The 15151-nt window shown below is 40.8% G+C and overlaps 1 protein-coding gene across 3 annotated transcripts in view; it reads right to left on the bottom strand.

Annotated features, from left to right (window-relative positions):
- DAW1 (dynein assembly factor with WD repeats 1) overlaps positions 1–11425 on the bottom strand; it is a 41890-nt gene extending 30465 nt beyond the window's left edge. For all 3 annotated transcript variants that reach the window (XM_059392704.1, XM_059392705.1, XM_059392706.1), the window contains exons 1-2: positions 10935–11425; positions 1026–1098 (exon numbers count right to left, since the gene is read on the bottom strand). In XM_059392704.1, the coding sequence (XP_059248687.1) occupies positions 1026–1098; positions 10935–11016 (155 nt within the window). In that variant the 5' untranslated portion in view covers positions 11017–11425. The remainder of the gene's footprint in view (positions 1–1025; positions 1099–10934) is intronic.
- Between the last annotated feature and the right edge of the window lie 3726 nt (positions 11426–15151).

The following is a 15151-nucleotide window of genomic DNA, read 5'->3' as shown; positions in this document are numbered from 1 at the left end:
ATGACAAAGGAGGAGGACAGTCACAATGGGAAATCCCTTATTTCTCTGGGTCAACAACTCTGAAACAGGTATCATGGTATTTTTGTTCTATTTGCAAATTTTCTCCCACTCAAACTATCTTTACTTTATCTGAACATGGGTTTCTGTAGGATAATCACTAATCTGATTCTGTTTCTCAAAGTGGAGTTTTGCCTAGAATTGATTTCTTTATTTTTTCTTTTCTTTCTCTCTCTCTTCTTTTCCTCTCTCTCTCTTCTCTTTCTTTTTTTTTTTTTAGTTTTGCATAGGATTTCCTAAAGAGGATGAATTCTGGGCAGTATGATCTCATAAGAGGATTTCCTAACTCTGCCCCATGACAATTAATGAAGAGGACAGAATGCAATCAGTACTGTGAACTGTTTATCTACCAGCAAAGTAACAGGCTCCATTGTCTTCTTAAAATTCTAATAACCAGTATTCCTCACAAATGTTAAGATCATCAAAAAGAAGGGAAGTCTGAAAGATCATTCACCAAGAGGAGCCTGGGGAGACTTGACAATGAAATGGAATGTGGTATTTTGGAAAAGAAAGAGATAATAGAAAAAAATAAAATAAAACAAGGAAAATTGAATAAGATATGGTCTTTAGTTAGCAAGAATGTTTCAGTACTGATTCACTAGTTAAGACCAATGTACCACACGAATGTATGATGTTAATAATAGGAGATTCAGGGCATGGGGTATGTGGGAACTCCTGTCTTCACAGTTTTCTAAAACTATTCTAAACTAAGATTAAAAACAATAAAAACAGGTCTATTTAAGGTGAAAAAAAGGGCAGACTGACTACCCTTTTCCCACCCCCTCCCCACCCAGCAAGTCATTTAAGCAGACCTCACTGAAGCAAGCAGGAATTAATACGGCACCACTAGAACATTGTTCTAGCAATCTAAGTTCATGCAGCTCATCCACACATCATCCTGGGTCAGCATTTTCCAGTAAAAAAAAATCTGGATATGAAACCCAGGTTGCACTGAGTAGCTAGTTTACCTGGAACTGAGGTTGAGCAAATCTATGGATTTGGTCCTCAATTCTCCACCCTTTTCATATTCCAACATAATTCCTATAAAAATAAACAAACATGTTATAAACCACTTAGGATGACAACAATGTCAAAAATTAATGTACTTTGCCATAATTTTTTATTTGTTTTTTTAATTTTTAGAATTTCTCTGCATAAAACATGTGCAGTGATGTCTGATTCTAAAACAAGATAGTGTGAACTCACTTTTTCCTAGTGCTTCCTCTAAATACAGCTACACACCCTTGAAATTACTCAACAAGCAATGTTAAAATAATTGAAGGTTGGATAGAGGGTAGACTGGCTAGAGGTCTCAGGACTTGAGCAATGACAGTGTGATGAGTTTCCTGGATTTTCTGTTTATCTCCTATATACCCCCAAACTGGAAACCAGAGCAACTTGCTGCCTGGAACCACCAAAAAGCATAAACAACAAAAACCAAGTAATAGCAAAGTTTGCTCTCTGTGGCCAAAGGACCAGACAAAGGGAAGTCAGACAAAGAACTAATGGGGAACCCTAAACACTGCTCCATAACTGGGGATCCTTAGGCAGTTTAATCCCCCAGTGGAAAGAAATCCTGTCCCAGTCCCCCTGCAAAACTGGGCCCCAGCAGTAATCTGATCTGCCTGCAGTAGCCTGGCCACAAAGACCCAGGCCCCCTCAACATCCTCAGCGGGGGCCCCAGGGGGCTATCCAATCTGTCTAGCAGCCACTGGGAAGTCCCAGAATCACTCAAAACCCATTTCACAACCAAGTCATTGTTGGGCAGCCTTATCCACCCTTAGAAGGGACAACAATGAAGTCCTGAGATATACTGGACCCCACTCTACAACTAGGTACCGAAATGGTCTCTTCCTGCCTTTCAACCAATGGTGTCACCAGGACTAGAGTCTTGTCCCCCACACTGTCCTGGAAGGTTATTCAGTGAGAGCAGGCATATTGGGAAGTACCTTCTACCCTGCAGGTGGCACCAGCTAGAACCGGAGACCTTGCAGCACCAGAAAAATGAAGCAGACCAGAATAACATTGCAAGGGCTCATAAACTTAAGCTGCCATTGGAACTGAAGCCCACAAGCTAGACAGAACCTCTATGCTAAATCTAAACATGGTGACAGGCCTGTCAAAGTAGATTCAGATAGGATCAAGAGTCTCCTAATGTAAGAACCAAAATGTCCAGGATACAATAAACAGGAAAAGACAATCACTAGACCCCAATACCCAGGATATAATTTAAAAAACCACCCATCACACCAAGAACCAGAGAAAGATGATTGACAAACACAAATAATCTTATGCTGGGATTATTTGACCTCCTTAAAGGAGATGTCGAAAACACTTAAAAACAACCACTTACAAATTCGTGTGAAACAAATGAAAAAATAAAATAATCTCAGATAAATAAAAGTTTTTTTAAACAAACTAAATGAGAATTATAGAATGAGAAAGTTCAATGGGCAAAATGAAAAACTTGTTAAATAAGTTCAGTAGCAGAATGGAGATGACAAAGGATAGAATCAGTGAACTTGAAGACAGATCAATAGAATAATATTCATTCTGAACAACAGAGAGATAATTTATTAGGAGAAAAAAAATAAAAGGAGTCTCTTACCCACTTTACTGTACTACCTCTATAAATATGGGCCAGTGGATCTCAAAAGTTTTGGCCTTAGGACCACTTTATACTCTTTAAATTATTGAGGACACCAAAGAGTTTTTGTTTTTGTAATATTTTCCATATTAAAATTGAGAAATTTTTAAATTATTTATTAAACGGCTTTAAAATAATAATAAAGTCATAGTATGCTAATGTACATAACAGTTTATAAAATAAGAAGAGTAGCATCATTTTACACTTTAGCACGTATCTTTAATATCTGGCTTATTGAAAGACAGTTGGATTCTCATCTCTGCTTCTGCATTCAAGTGGTTCCTACACAGTTTCAGATGAAGTATAGGGGAAAAAATCTGGTCATGCACAGATATGTAGTTGGAAAACAAGAAATTATTTTAGTTGCATTTCCAGGTAATTGTAGATAATCTTCCTTAATACTGCATTAAAACTTAATAACTAGTAATTCTTAAAGATTTGTTGCAATATAGAATCTGAAACCACATCAATTAATCCTTCGTATTCTGTCATATTAAAATCCATTGGTCTATCTCACACTTTCAAAGGATCTTTTATTAATGTATGATTTATCTGATCAGATATCTGAAAAATATTCAGATCATGCATCAGACATCTGAAAAATATTCGTTTACTGAGTTATACACATCTTCTAAATGTTGACATATATCATCACACAATATCCCCCCAAAAAATCACATTTGTTAATATCACTACCAATATCTATTATCAGAAAACTCTTTCAGGGTCAGTATGCTGCCCAACTCATGGTGGTAGATCCAAGTTTTCTGAAATTCTCATTTTTGCCTGAAGGCTCAAATTTTATCACTGGCAAGAAATGCTGACAGTTTGCCTTCAAAGTTCCTGGCTCACTTTGCTCATTTGCAAACAAAATGTCTTCCAAATGTCCAAGTCTGAAAGCTGCATTTGTTTTTCAGTCTTTCAAGAACAACTGGTGTTCCATGAAGAAAATGGCTGGTTCATCTCTCATTCACATGACCATACAAGTGTTTTCCTCAAAACAACTATCAAACATCTCTGTGCAGCAGAAGTACTTAATGAGAACTTCCTATTTCATCAGGCAGAATGCAAGTACTCCCAGGTCAGTATTTGACTATATTATTAAGTTCTACCACTTCATCAAGGGCATTCCTAAGTGAAACTGAGAGGGTTTTTGTCCTATCACCAGTATGAAAGTTTGTTGCCACCTCCTGACGTGGAGTTAAATTTTCAAAGATTTCACTTCCCAGTGCTTTTGTAACCATAATGCAAATGTCAATATTGTGTAAAATCCAAGTGGTATCTTGTTACTATGGAAAGAGGTTTGGCCTTGAAGCCTCACTGAAAAGGCACAAGAGCCCCAAGGGTCCTCCTACAATGTGAGAATCGCTCCCCTAAGGTCATATATTTGATATAACAGATGTGATTCCAGAAGCATTTTAGATCAATAGAAAGTAGGAAATTCCATCAAATACATATTTATGTTCTAGAGCACTGAACCACTGAGATAGAATGAGGTGGAGTTGAAAAGGCATGTACGTGGCATCAAACAGATCCAGGTTTGAGTTCCAGCTCAAGTCCCTACTTATTTCATGATACTAGTAATCTCTTTATACCTCAGTCTTCTCATTTATAGATAATACTTTCATTTTTCTGGTTGAAATTAAATAATATGTACATAAAGCCCCTGGCATCTAGAAACTTATTAAGTATTTCTTATTATCTGGTGAATAATCTAACACTGCCTTGTGACACATAGTCACCTTATATTACTTAAATTACATCTATACCCTCTCTCTCTGGTGAGACTGTAACATCTTTGAGAAGAAAACCATACGCTTCTTTACACTTCCAGGAGGAAGTATAAGATATCCTCCTTGAAATGAGTCCTGATGATTTACGCACAGTAATCACATGATTTGACCAGTTTCAAGTACAAGCAACACTGTCAAATGGATTTACACCTTCCCCTCTCTGGCCTTCATTTCTCCCTCAGAGGGGTCTGCCCCTCCCCGTTGTCTTTATGATCTTTCTGTTTTCCAATCTCTCCACATCTGACTCACCAGACGATGCCCTCCTGGGTCTGTCTTCTCTTTATCCCTAGTGTCTACCATGAAACTGGTGCACAGGAACTGTTCAAACAGAGCTTGTTGAATACACGAGCTAACTGACAGATGATGAGTACCCCCAGAATGCTTAATGCAATTGATAGTCCTTATCTTTACGACACGGACTTTCAAAATAATCAACACTATGACCAAATCTCCTTCTTCAGATACAATTATCCATTGGCTTTTATGAAATCTGTCTTTTTTCTACTTTGTTACTTTTCATTCTCTTTTACAAATTCCTCCTCTTATAGCTGACCTTTAAATACTGATTTAGATTAGGGTTTGGGTCTAGGAATTCTCTCTTCGCTTTACATTTTTTTTGTCTATATAAATTCACCCATACCCATGGCTCTGATTACCATCAGTATGCCAACAATTACCAGTTGTAATTCTCCTGTCTAGACTTCTGCGTTCTTAGATGCGTATGTATCTCACCAGTACCTCAAACAAGTCCTGGATCTTCCGCCTCATCCTGCTTTTCCTACAGAGCTTATTTCCCAGGGTCAGACATCACCACTCACAGGACAGCACAACTGCACTCTTGGGAGGAATTCATCTCAACACGGTCATGCTGCATGGATTTGGCACAACTTAAGTAGGTAAACCCAAGCAGCTGTTGTGTAATGAAGTATAAGGTATTAGAACCAAAAAATCACTCCAGGTGCTTTTAATGACCAGAGCACCCGGACACAGCAGGCAAACAACTGTAACTAACCTTTTCAAAAAATTACAACATTGTGAAAATCTGTTTAAAAAACCTATTTATATGTCATGTGTTCTAGAAAAGATTTAAAAGGGCTTAGAGAAAAATAAATAAAATTCAAAAAGCAAAGATTGGAAGTAGTAAGAATTAGATGCATTGACAAGGGAAGGTTCAAGTAAAGGAAAGATCACATCTGTAATTGCATAGAACATTTAAATATAAAATTAACAAGAAATGTGCAAGGCCTAGCTGTACTATGGAACATAAAAGAAAACTTTTTCTTTTGTGATGAGGACACACATTTCTAGATGAGAAAATGTAATATTATAAACATGTCAAATCAATCTATGAATTAAAGTAATTATAATGACTTTATTCTTTGGAATTTGAAAATTTACCATATATTATAACAAACTGTAAAACAAAAAAGTGTGACTCCAGTCAACATAAAGTGTGACTTAGATCAACATAAAAGAATCACTTATATATGGAAGTTTAAAAATAAACTGACGGTAATATTTGAAATTAATGGGGAAAAATAAATTATGCAATAAATAATGATATAATAATCAGTTGGATTTTGGAAAAATTCATAAAACTGGATTGCTACCACACAAGATACAAAAATATATTCTAGATTGATTTGAAATTTTAATATTAAAAACAAAACAAAATGGTCAAAATAATATATTTACAACTTAGTGTAAGCAATTGACTTTTTTTTTTTAAGATTTTATTTATTTATTTGACAGAGAGAGAGAGCACAAGTAGAAGGAGAGGCAGGCAGAGTGAGAAGGAGAAGCAGGCTCCCCGCTGAGCAGAGAGCCTGATGTGGGCCTCGATTCCAGGACCCCGAGATCATGCACAATCTGAGCAGAAGGCAGAGGCTTAACCCACTGAGCCATCCAGGCACCCAGCAATTGCCTTTTTAAGCATGATGTGAAACTCAACACCTAAAAAAGAAAAAAAAAAAAAAAAATGATGCCTTTGTCTGAAATAAATTGAAACTTCTATACAGGAGAAGATACCACAAAGTTAAAGATAAATGATAATCAGCAAAAAAATTTCAACTATAAATACAAAGCTTCAAGAACTTACTATAAAGAAGCCTAAAAATTATTTTTAAAAAGAAAATGGACAAAAGGCAAGAAAGGCCAGTTTGCAAACAGAGAGCGACTATGGTCAATAAATAGACAAAAATAAAATATTCCCCATATTTTAACTGGGAAAAGAAATACAAAATACAAAAAGAGATATAATTTTTACTCATCAGAATTGCATAGATAGCAAAGACTGATAATACTAAATACTAGCCAGATTGAGGAAATAGGAGCTCTTATTGGTGGTAGACATGTCAGGTGGCTCCCTTCAAGAAGCCATCATACCAGGGCACCTCAGTGGGTTAAGCCTCTGCCTTTGGCTCAGGTCATGATCTCAGGGTCCTGGGATGAAGTCCTGCATCGGGCTCTCTGCTCAGCGGGGAGCCTGCTTCCCCCGCTTCCCCCCCCCCCCGCCTCCTCAGCCTGCCTCTCTGCCTACTTGTGATCCCTCCCCTCTGTCAAATAAATAAATAAAATCTTTAAAGGAAAAAAAAAAAAAAGCCATCATACCTTCAGTGGGTTGAGCATGCTCTTAGTTATCCTTTCATGTATTTTTCAGAATTTTGTTAAAAGTAAATATTATTCTTAAGATAGAAAAAAAAGAGAAAGAAAAATTAGAACATGGAGGAAAAGGGAGAGAAATGATAGAGATTAACATTATTAACATATAAGCTCCTAAAGATCAAGATCTCCATAAGGTTATTTGAAAACTCAAATAACATACAAAGTTTCTATCAGCTTAACGTATCACTATCATTAAGGACTGCTTCCTTCCTGTTCTGTAATTTTAAGTATTTTGCATTATATATGAGTACTCAATATGCACTATTTATTCTTAAGGAAAGTAGGCATTCGATAAATAGTTGACTAAATAAATGATGTGTAAACAGTGGGTAAATTATATAATCTTAATCTGTAACTCAGAGAAAGGTTGGAAAGAATTAGCATTATTCTAAGGAGATGCACTAAATAATTTTAGCAAATTCACAAAATACTGCATTCTTTTTTTCACGGTTATCTTGTTTCTTATAAAATAAAAAGTGTTGAAAGTCTTTAAAGTCAGCTACTAAAAATTAGCTGGATTACTATACAGATGGATTTAGAAAACAAAGTGCAAAATCTGAAACCTGTGCATTGGACGGTTCTGCTGTTAAAAAACATCAAGGTCAAATGCTCACCCTCCCCATGACCACTGAGCTGCAGTATTGAGACAGAAGCTGGGTCGTGCATAGTGAAGAACGCAAGTAGAAAACAGACAAAGATGCTCCCAGGAGTACATGTTGTTCTTCAGTGATCGTTGCCCACAGTTTCTTAATGTTCTCCATGAATTTTTGTGCAGTAGGTAGGATTCCCAAGAACACTTAAGAAACTTCTCCCCCGCAAATTCCGCAATGTACTGTAAGACTAAGCTTCAAAAGATGTGAGTGTTCCTTACTCCGATCACATTCAACCAACAAAGACCCTTAGAGTGCTCAGAATATTAATGAGTCTAATTAATGTTTACTTAACTCCTTCCCGTGGCCCAAAACACTAGGGGCCTACACACAAGAAGTAAAAGACAAAGACTGTCATGCCTGAGTCAGTTGAAAAGCACGTATGCAACACCTACTCTTCGTGAAGAGCTTATGAATTAATGAATGAGATAAAAAGAGAATGCCCAGGCTTGATTAGCCATATTACTGCCATGTACTTTTCGGAGGGAGAGGGACAAATTCCATGGATGCCAATGGTGGGATGCTCCTGACCCATATGCTATTCAAAAGAAAGTAGGAGGACTGAAATCTGGGGACTAAGAGATTAAACAAAATTGCAGAAGGGATAAAGGTAATACAAGAATGATTCAGTGGTGAGTGATTTTTTTTCCTCCTTGATAATGTTATTTCAACACCCACCTGCTATTCAGTAGTACCTTGGAAACTTGCATATAATGCATGGCTCACCAAAGACTGGAATTCAGAAATTAAGTATCTAACATGCTAAGTGATATGACTTCATTACAAGATAATCATTAAGGCAATAGTTGCAAGTTTAAGTCCAAAGCCTTATTGAATGGGAGATTGCCATTGGAATCCTGGACTTTCAGAGCTGGAGTGAATCTTACAGATCATCTGTCTCACCTATTCCCACTTCAAAAGGAGCTGAAAGCATTCTACTCAACACATCTTATCTCATTAAACTTGTTTATTCAACAAATATGTGAGCTCATCTTTATTGACCCATCTCCATCTACTCTAAGTGCTAGAGATGCACTAATAAACAAAATAGACGAAGTCCAGGACCTCAGGAAGCTTTTCTTTTAAGTTGGGGTGACCAGGTGAAATACATAGGTAAAACTGTGGTACGTTGCCCTGAGATAGAGCTAAGAAAAAAAAAAACCAGCAGAAGACATACATTGTGTATCCAAGTGAACAATCAGGCAGGCCATGAGGTACTCAGGACTACTCCCTCAGGTTTTTAAACAGAGAAAATAGATGAGATCACCTAACCGATGAGTATAGATAGAGAAGGCCAAGGACAGAGTGCTGGGACACTCCAACATTAAGATCAGAAGGAAGAGACACCAATAAGATGAATGAAGAAGGGGCCACAATAAAGTGGGATTAAAAACCAGTGTGTCCTGAAGCCAAGGGACAGAGTGGTCAAATGCATTAGATGCTGCTGTCAGGTCAGGACAAGAAGGAGGCAGAGGCGGCCAACAGATTGAGTGATGTTGGGAGGTCACTGAGGATCTTGAAGAGCACAGTTTCAGGGGAGCCATGAGGGTGGAAACACGACAGGAGTGAGTCCAAGACGGAAGAGAAAAGAAATAGGGACGCTGCTCTTCCAAGGAGGTTTGCTCTGAAGGGAAGGAGATAAATGGGGGAGTAGCTGCAAAGGGTCAACAGACAGGTTAGGATGGGCGTTGTTACCAACGTGTGACTTGATGGATTGAAACAAATTGCCCAAGCTACAAAATCTGTGTACGGTGAGAGCCAGATATTATGATCCCAGAGCTCATCTTCCTAACCTACACTCCACAGCAAAGGGACGAATGAAAGCCAGTCATTCACGTGCCCATCTATTTATGGGAACCAGCCCCAGCCTACACCAAGCACAGCCAAAGTTGTGAATCCATCGAGAGAACAAGCTATTTACAATTTCCCACGTGCTACCTCTCACATCTAGGGCCTTTTTGTGTTATTTTAATTGTAATTCTGAGGGAGGAAATGAGTTATGATTTTACTACAGATGTTAACTTCACATGGGTGAGAGTTCATGCCAGGCCTCCTGTTGCAGGGAAGCCCAGTCTTCTCATCCCGCAAGGATATTTGGTCATCTACTGCTTTGTGGCAAATTTTGTAGACTTTTTAATTTTATATTCTTCTTATTTTTATTTATTTTTTAAAGATTTTTAAAATTTATTTGTTTGAGAGAGCGCGCGCACACAAGCAGGGGGAGCGGCAGGCAGAGGGAGAGGGAGAAGCAGGCTCCCCGCTGAGCAGAGAGCCCCATGAGGGGCTCCATCGCAGGACCCTGGGATCATGACCTGAGCCCAAGGCAGACACTTAACCCACTGAGCCACCCAGGCGCCCCTATTCTTATTTTTAAAGTGAGCTCTGAATTGGAACAAAGAGTTCTCCCCTTATTTCTGTACCTAACGAGTTGGGTGACCAGTGGTCTTCACTCATTCTTCAAAGGTGACCATGTCCTCACCTGTGAAACAAGACAACTAGACAAGTTTGTCCCACTCTAAAACTACAGGGTACTGTGGGTGTATTTTGAAATTCCTCAACTCATTGGAATCAAGGACTGTGACCTTTAAGCTGAAAGCCCTGGGGCACAGGCGCCTGGTGGCAGGCCCTCAATAAATGTGTTTGGTCAACTGATAAGCGTGGTCTGGAATGTGGACACTCAATTAATATGCTTTGTTGCATATGCATTTTCCTTTTCATACTCAACACACTTGACTTGATCGTTCTGCTCTGTTTAAAATAAAAAGCAATGTGCTCCTTGTCAGTGCCTTCCCTTCCGGATACCAATCTCTAGGGACATCACTGATCACCACCTCTCCCTCCCCATCCGCCCCATTCCTAACTAGCCAGAAAAGCATTATAACTCCGCAACTTCAAAGTTTAAAGAATTCCTAAAAAATCACTTTAAACGTTTTGAGTCACAGTGTTCAGCAACCAAAGGAGCGAGGGGACCTGTTGAGAATCGCCCGGCTCTCTGTCCCCAACATGGATCACCCTCTAGGGGACCCCGCCGACCCCTCGAGTTCCCGCACCCTCCATCGCCCCGGAGCCTCTCAAGGCCAGAGCCCAGCACCCACGCCAGCACCGAGGAGGTCCGGCCCCTACCTGGCGGGTAATACCGGAGTAGGAGGCCCTTGAGCTTCATTTTCTCCTTCCCAGACCCCTGGTCAACGCTCTTCGTAGCCATGGAAACAGCCAAACAGCAGCTGTGCTTCGGCGCGCATGCGCGAGCGTCCAGGGCGCGGAGCTGGGCTTGCAGACTTCGGGGGTGCGGTCTGCCGCGCAGGCGACCCGTGGCGGGTTGGGGGGCGTCCGCTCCGGGAGGCGCGGCCAGGGAGCACGCCCTGCCCCTGCGGGTGCCCGCACCTGCCTGCTTGTTCGTAGGGGAGGGCGGGGGCTCCAGGGCGCGTCGCTGAAGAGAGCGCTGCCACCCTCGCTCCGTCTGCACGGTCGGTGCCTGGGCTGCGCAGGGACGGGGTCCCCTCCCGTTCTCTTCACAACGGGCGAAGCACTCTACGGAGTGCCGGCCGCGCACGCTGTGGCCTATTGAGTTTCCAAGGAGAGGGGACGGGAGAAAAGTCCCCTCCTGGTCACCATTCCGGGCCTCTCCTCATGCCCTGTCCTTGTTCCCACAAAAGAATTAGGACCACAATGCATCAGGCTACATTTCCTGAAGCTGTGGGGTGCACTGCGCTTGGTGCCTTACAAACCCGTAGCTGTAGAGATTGACAGAGGTTTGAGCGGTGCACCATTTCTTCCCGCCCCCTCTCACGGATGCAACAATCCAGCATCAGAAAAAGTGAGGACCCCCACCCACCCCCAACTAGTGAGCCACAGAGGCGGGACGGGAGGGCAGGTGCCTCAGAAGCCTGTCACCTGGAGTCTACAGGGTACTGTCCACCCAGGGTATATGGTTCCCCGACCTTTTTGTGGCGTATTCGGTTTCCTGCCAGAGTCGGTTCTTTGCCTGTAAAGTCCAGTTCCCGTGAGGAAGACGGTCCTGGAAGAATCCGTGGGGCCAGACTGTCCATTTCCTTTAAGGAATTTGACCTAAATTCCTAAGTCAGAATATCCCCAAAGGTAAGCACTTCCTCCGTGGTCTTCACAACTATGGGCCACGTCTCCTCATCGTCTCCATGCCAATTCTCCAAATTGACTCATTTATTTAACTTCAAGTTTTTAAATGCAAGCTTGCAAGAAAATTATTGTTAATCCTGTAAATTAGAATTTTGCCCAGTTGCCGATGAGGAGCAGTACGTAACTGTAAAAATAAATGCGATTTTTTAAATGCTATGGAATCACCCTATACTATTGCCTACAAGAGACTATGAACCAAAGACCTTCCAAAGACCTTCCCTACAAAACGGTAGGGAAGCATCATTAACTATTTGAAATTTTCAAGACAACCTAGCACCCAACTGAGCCTTTTTCTTCATGTCCTCAGAAGGCTGGGGAGATCATTGAAATGGGAGAGTCTCTGCATGGAAAAATTAAGCCTAATACAAATGAGAAGCACATAAAAATCCTAGCATCCCACACTTGAGAAACAGAAAAACAGATGAAATGTAAGATTCCTTCTAGCTCAAAGTTTCCCCTAATCATTAAGACTCTGGAAAAGGTTTAAGTGGGGAAGGGCGAAGGGATCATCTAGAGAAACAAGAAGTCTTGGGGCTCCAGAATGGCTTAGTCAGTTAGGTGTTGATTTCTGTCCAGGTTATGATCTCCAGGTCATGCATGATCTCAGGGTCATGGGACTGAGCCCTACCTTGGGCTCCTGCTCATAGGAAGTTGGCTTGAGATTCTCTCCCTGTCCCTCTGCCCCTCCCCCAGGTCTTTCACTCTCTCTCTCAAATGAAATAAATAAAGTCTTTAAAAAAAAAAAAAAAAGAACAAAGTCTTTAGTGGATTTTGTTTCCCCATTTATTGTTTATGCTTGTGACATTTTAAATGAGGCCTTTGAAAAAATAGTAACTACGATGGAGAAATCCAGTAGACACCATTTATTTAACCATTGGGATAGAAGTTAACATCCCCAATGTAGAGACAAACTGACATTCATAGCTCGTTATACAAGGCAATGATAAGGACATTCTTATCCTTCCAATGATAGGAATTCTCTGGAATTCCTAACCTGTCCCTTTAATCATGAGGAAACATCAGGGCAACCAAAGTTACAGAAATTGTACGAAATAACTGTCAAGCCAAGAAAAAAAAAAAAAAAAAGATTAAAGGCACTAAAGACATAGAACAATTAAATGCACTGAGTGATGCTGGGTCCTGAACCAGGAAGAAAATTATCTGTAAAGGACATGACTGGGACAAGTGAATGAGACATTGTAGTTTAGATTATATGGTATCTGTAGTGAGTTTCCTGATTTTGATCATTGTGCTGTGATTATATAAGACAATGTCTTTGTTCTTAGAAAAAATACACTGATTTCTTTAGAGATAGAGATAGTGGTTTTGAAAATCTTATATTTATGTGTAGGGGTGTGTGTGTGTGTGTTTGTGTGTGCGCGCGCACGTGTGCATGTGTGTGTTTGGATAGGTGGATGAATAAGAAACAATAAAGCCACTGAGAGAAAAATACTGAATCCAGCCTGGCACAGGACTCTTTTTAAGTTCCTTGTCCTACTCTTGCAACTTCTCCATAAGTTTGAAATTCTTACACAATAAAAAGTGGCCTTTGTTTTCCACAGAACAAGCCAGGCTTCATAATGTTCCAGGATATAGATAACAACCACGGAACCATCTGTCTCCACTTTTGTTAAGAGATCCCCAAGTTCAAGTTCACTCCCTGTTTCACCTCTAATTCTACCTCCATCTTCCTCTAGTTGAGACCAAGAGCCTCCACCACTGTTACCAATCTATCATCACCACTCCCTCCATTTCCAGGAGTTCCTGCACTTCCTAAGTGGCTCTTGTCTTTCTGTTCCAGGTAAAGGATTTCTCCTACTTCCATGAAGCAAACTTTAACAGGTTGTCCTTTTGCTTCTTAAAAAAAAAAAAAAAAAAAAAATTACAGCTCTGCAGCTTTTGACATCCTTCCTTTGGCTCCAAGAGTTTAAGCCAAGTTCTCCCACATAAGTTAGAGAACTTCCTCACCACCTTCACGTCCTATCCAGGGCCCTCTGTACCGACTCTGGGGCACAGACCTTTGGTGTTGGGGTCCCATCTTCCCAGACCCCATCCCCACTAGGGGTCAGCGCCCTCCTCTCTGTCTTTGCTTCAGAGTAATTTATCTGGATGTCAAAACATCCCGACTGTCCCAAAGTTCTCTCACATTTCCTCCCTAACACCTAGATAGTCTCTGCTGATGGGATTCCTAGTGTTCTGACTTGATAGCCCAGAATCCTGCCACAAGTATCCAGTGTAAGTCCCCTCAGTCCCCCCCTTTCGGGAGGCAATAGGCTTCTCTGCAAATGAAGTGGTGATCCAAAGAGAAGTAAGTGAAGTTCATGAGTGTGGACAGATTTCTCTTCTGGCCTTGGCTTACGTTGAGGTTAAAGCTATGCGTAATTGACTTACCATGTACTCATTCCTGGAAGGCACTGCATGAATCTCTCTCGACCTGAGTAAATGTCTGTTCCATGCTAATTCATGGCCAATAGCCATGAATGCTGTACAGAAATCTACAAAAACAAAACTTCATTGTTCAAGTGAAAGGTGCTCATCTTAGTGTCTGGCAGACTTGGTATGACTTCCTCACAGGGTTACTCTAGACACCTTCCTAAAAGTCATATCATACTCTCCATCAATTCTTGCATTCTGTAGTGATTTGACCCTTGACTCACTAGAGCAACAATCACCATTCATAATGGATTTGTATATATAAATGTAACATTTGACTCTGGGTTTCTTCCCACTGACACCTTCCTTGAGCAGCCAAAAGCTTAAAAAATTTAGTATCATTAACTTGACTCCCCCGAAGTAATTCTGTCTGGTGGATCGAAGCCACACTGGGTTTCTGTTCTCAGTGTGTCTCTGGACCAGCAGCATAGTCCCACCTGGGAACTTGCTGGAAATGTAAATTCTTACCACACCTTCCCGCCTATGAGATCAGAAATGCGGGTAGCGAATGCCCGACAATCCCTGTTTGAACAAGCTTTTCTGGTGATTCTGGTGAACAATAAAGTTGGAAAACCACTCAGTTGGTACAATATGTTACGATGGTGGGGCCAGGCCTGAGAGAAGGTGGGCGCTCTGCCCCTACCATCAGGCCTTTTATATATTCTGAAGTCTTCCCTGATTGTCAGGGACAGTACGCGGCTTGGTCACATCCGAGAATGTGAGTAGGACCCAGAAACAGTGTGGGAAGAAAC

Source organism: Mustela nigripes, chromosome 3 (assembly GCF_022355385.1).
Source record: "Mustela nigripes isolate SB6536 chromosome 3, MUSNIG.SB6536, whole genome shotgun sequence".
Classification (NCBI taxonomy): domain Eukaryota; kingdom Metazoa; phylum Chordata; class Mammalia; order Carnivora; family Mustelidae; genus Mustela; species Mustela nigripes.
Note: the sequence above shows the minus strand (reverse complement) of the source record. Positions and strands in the feature narration are given on the sequence as shown.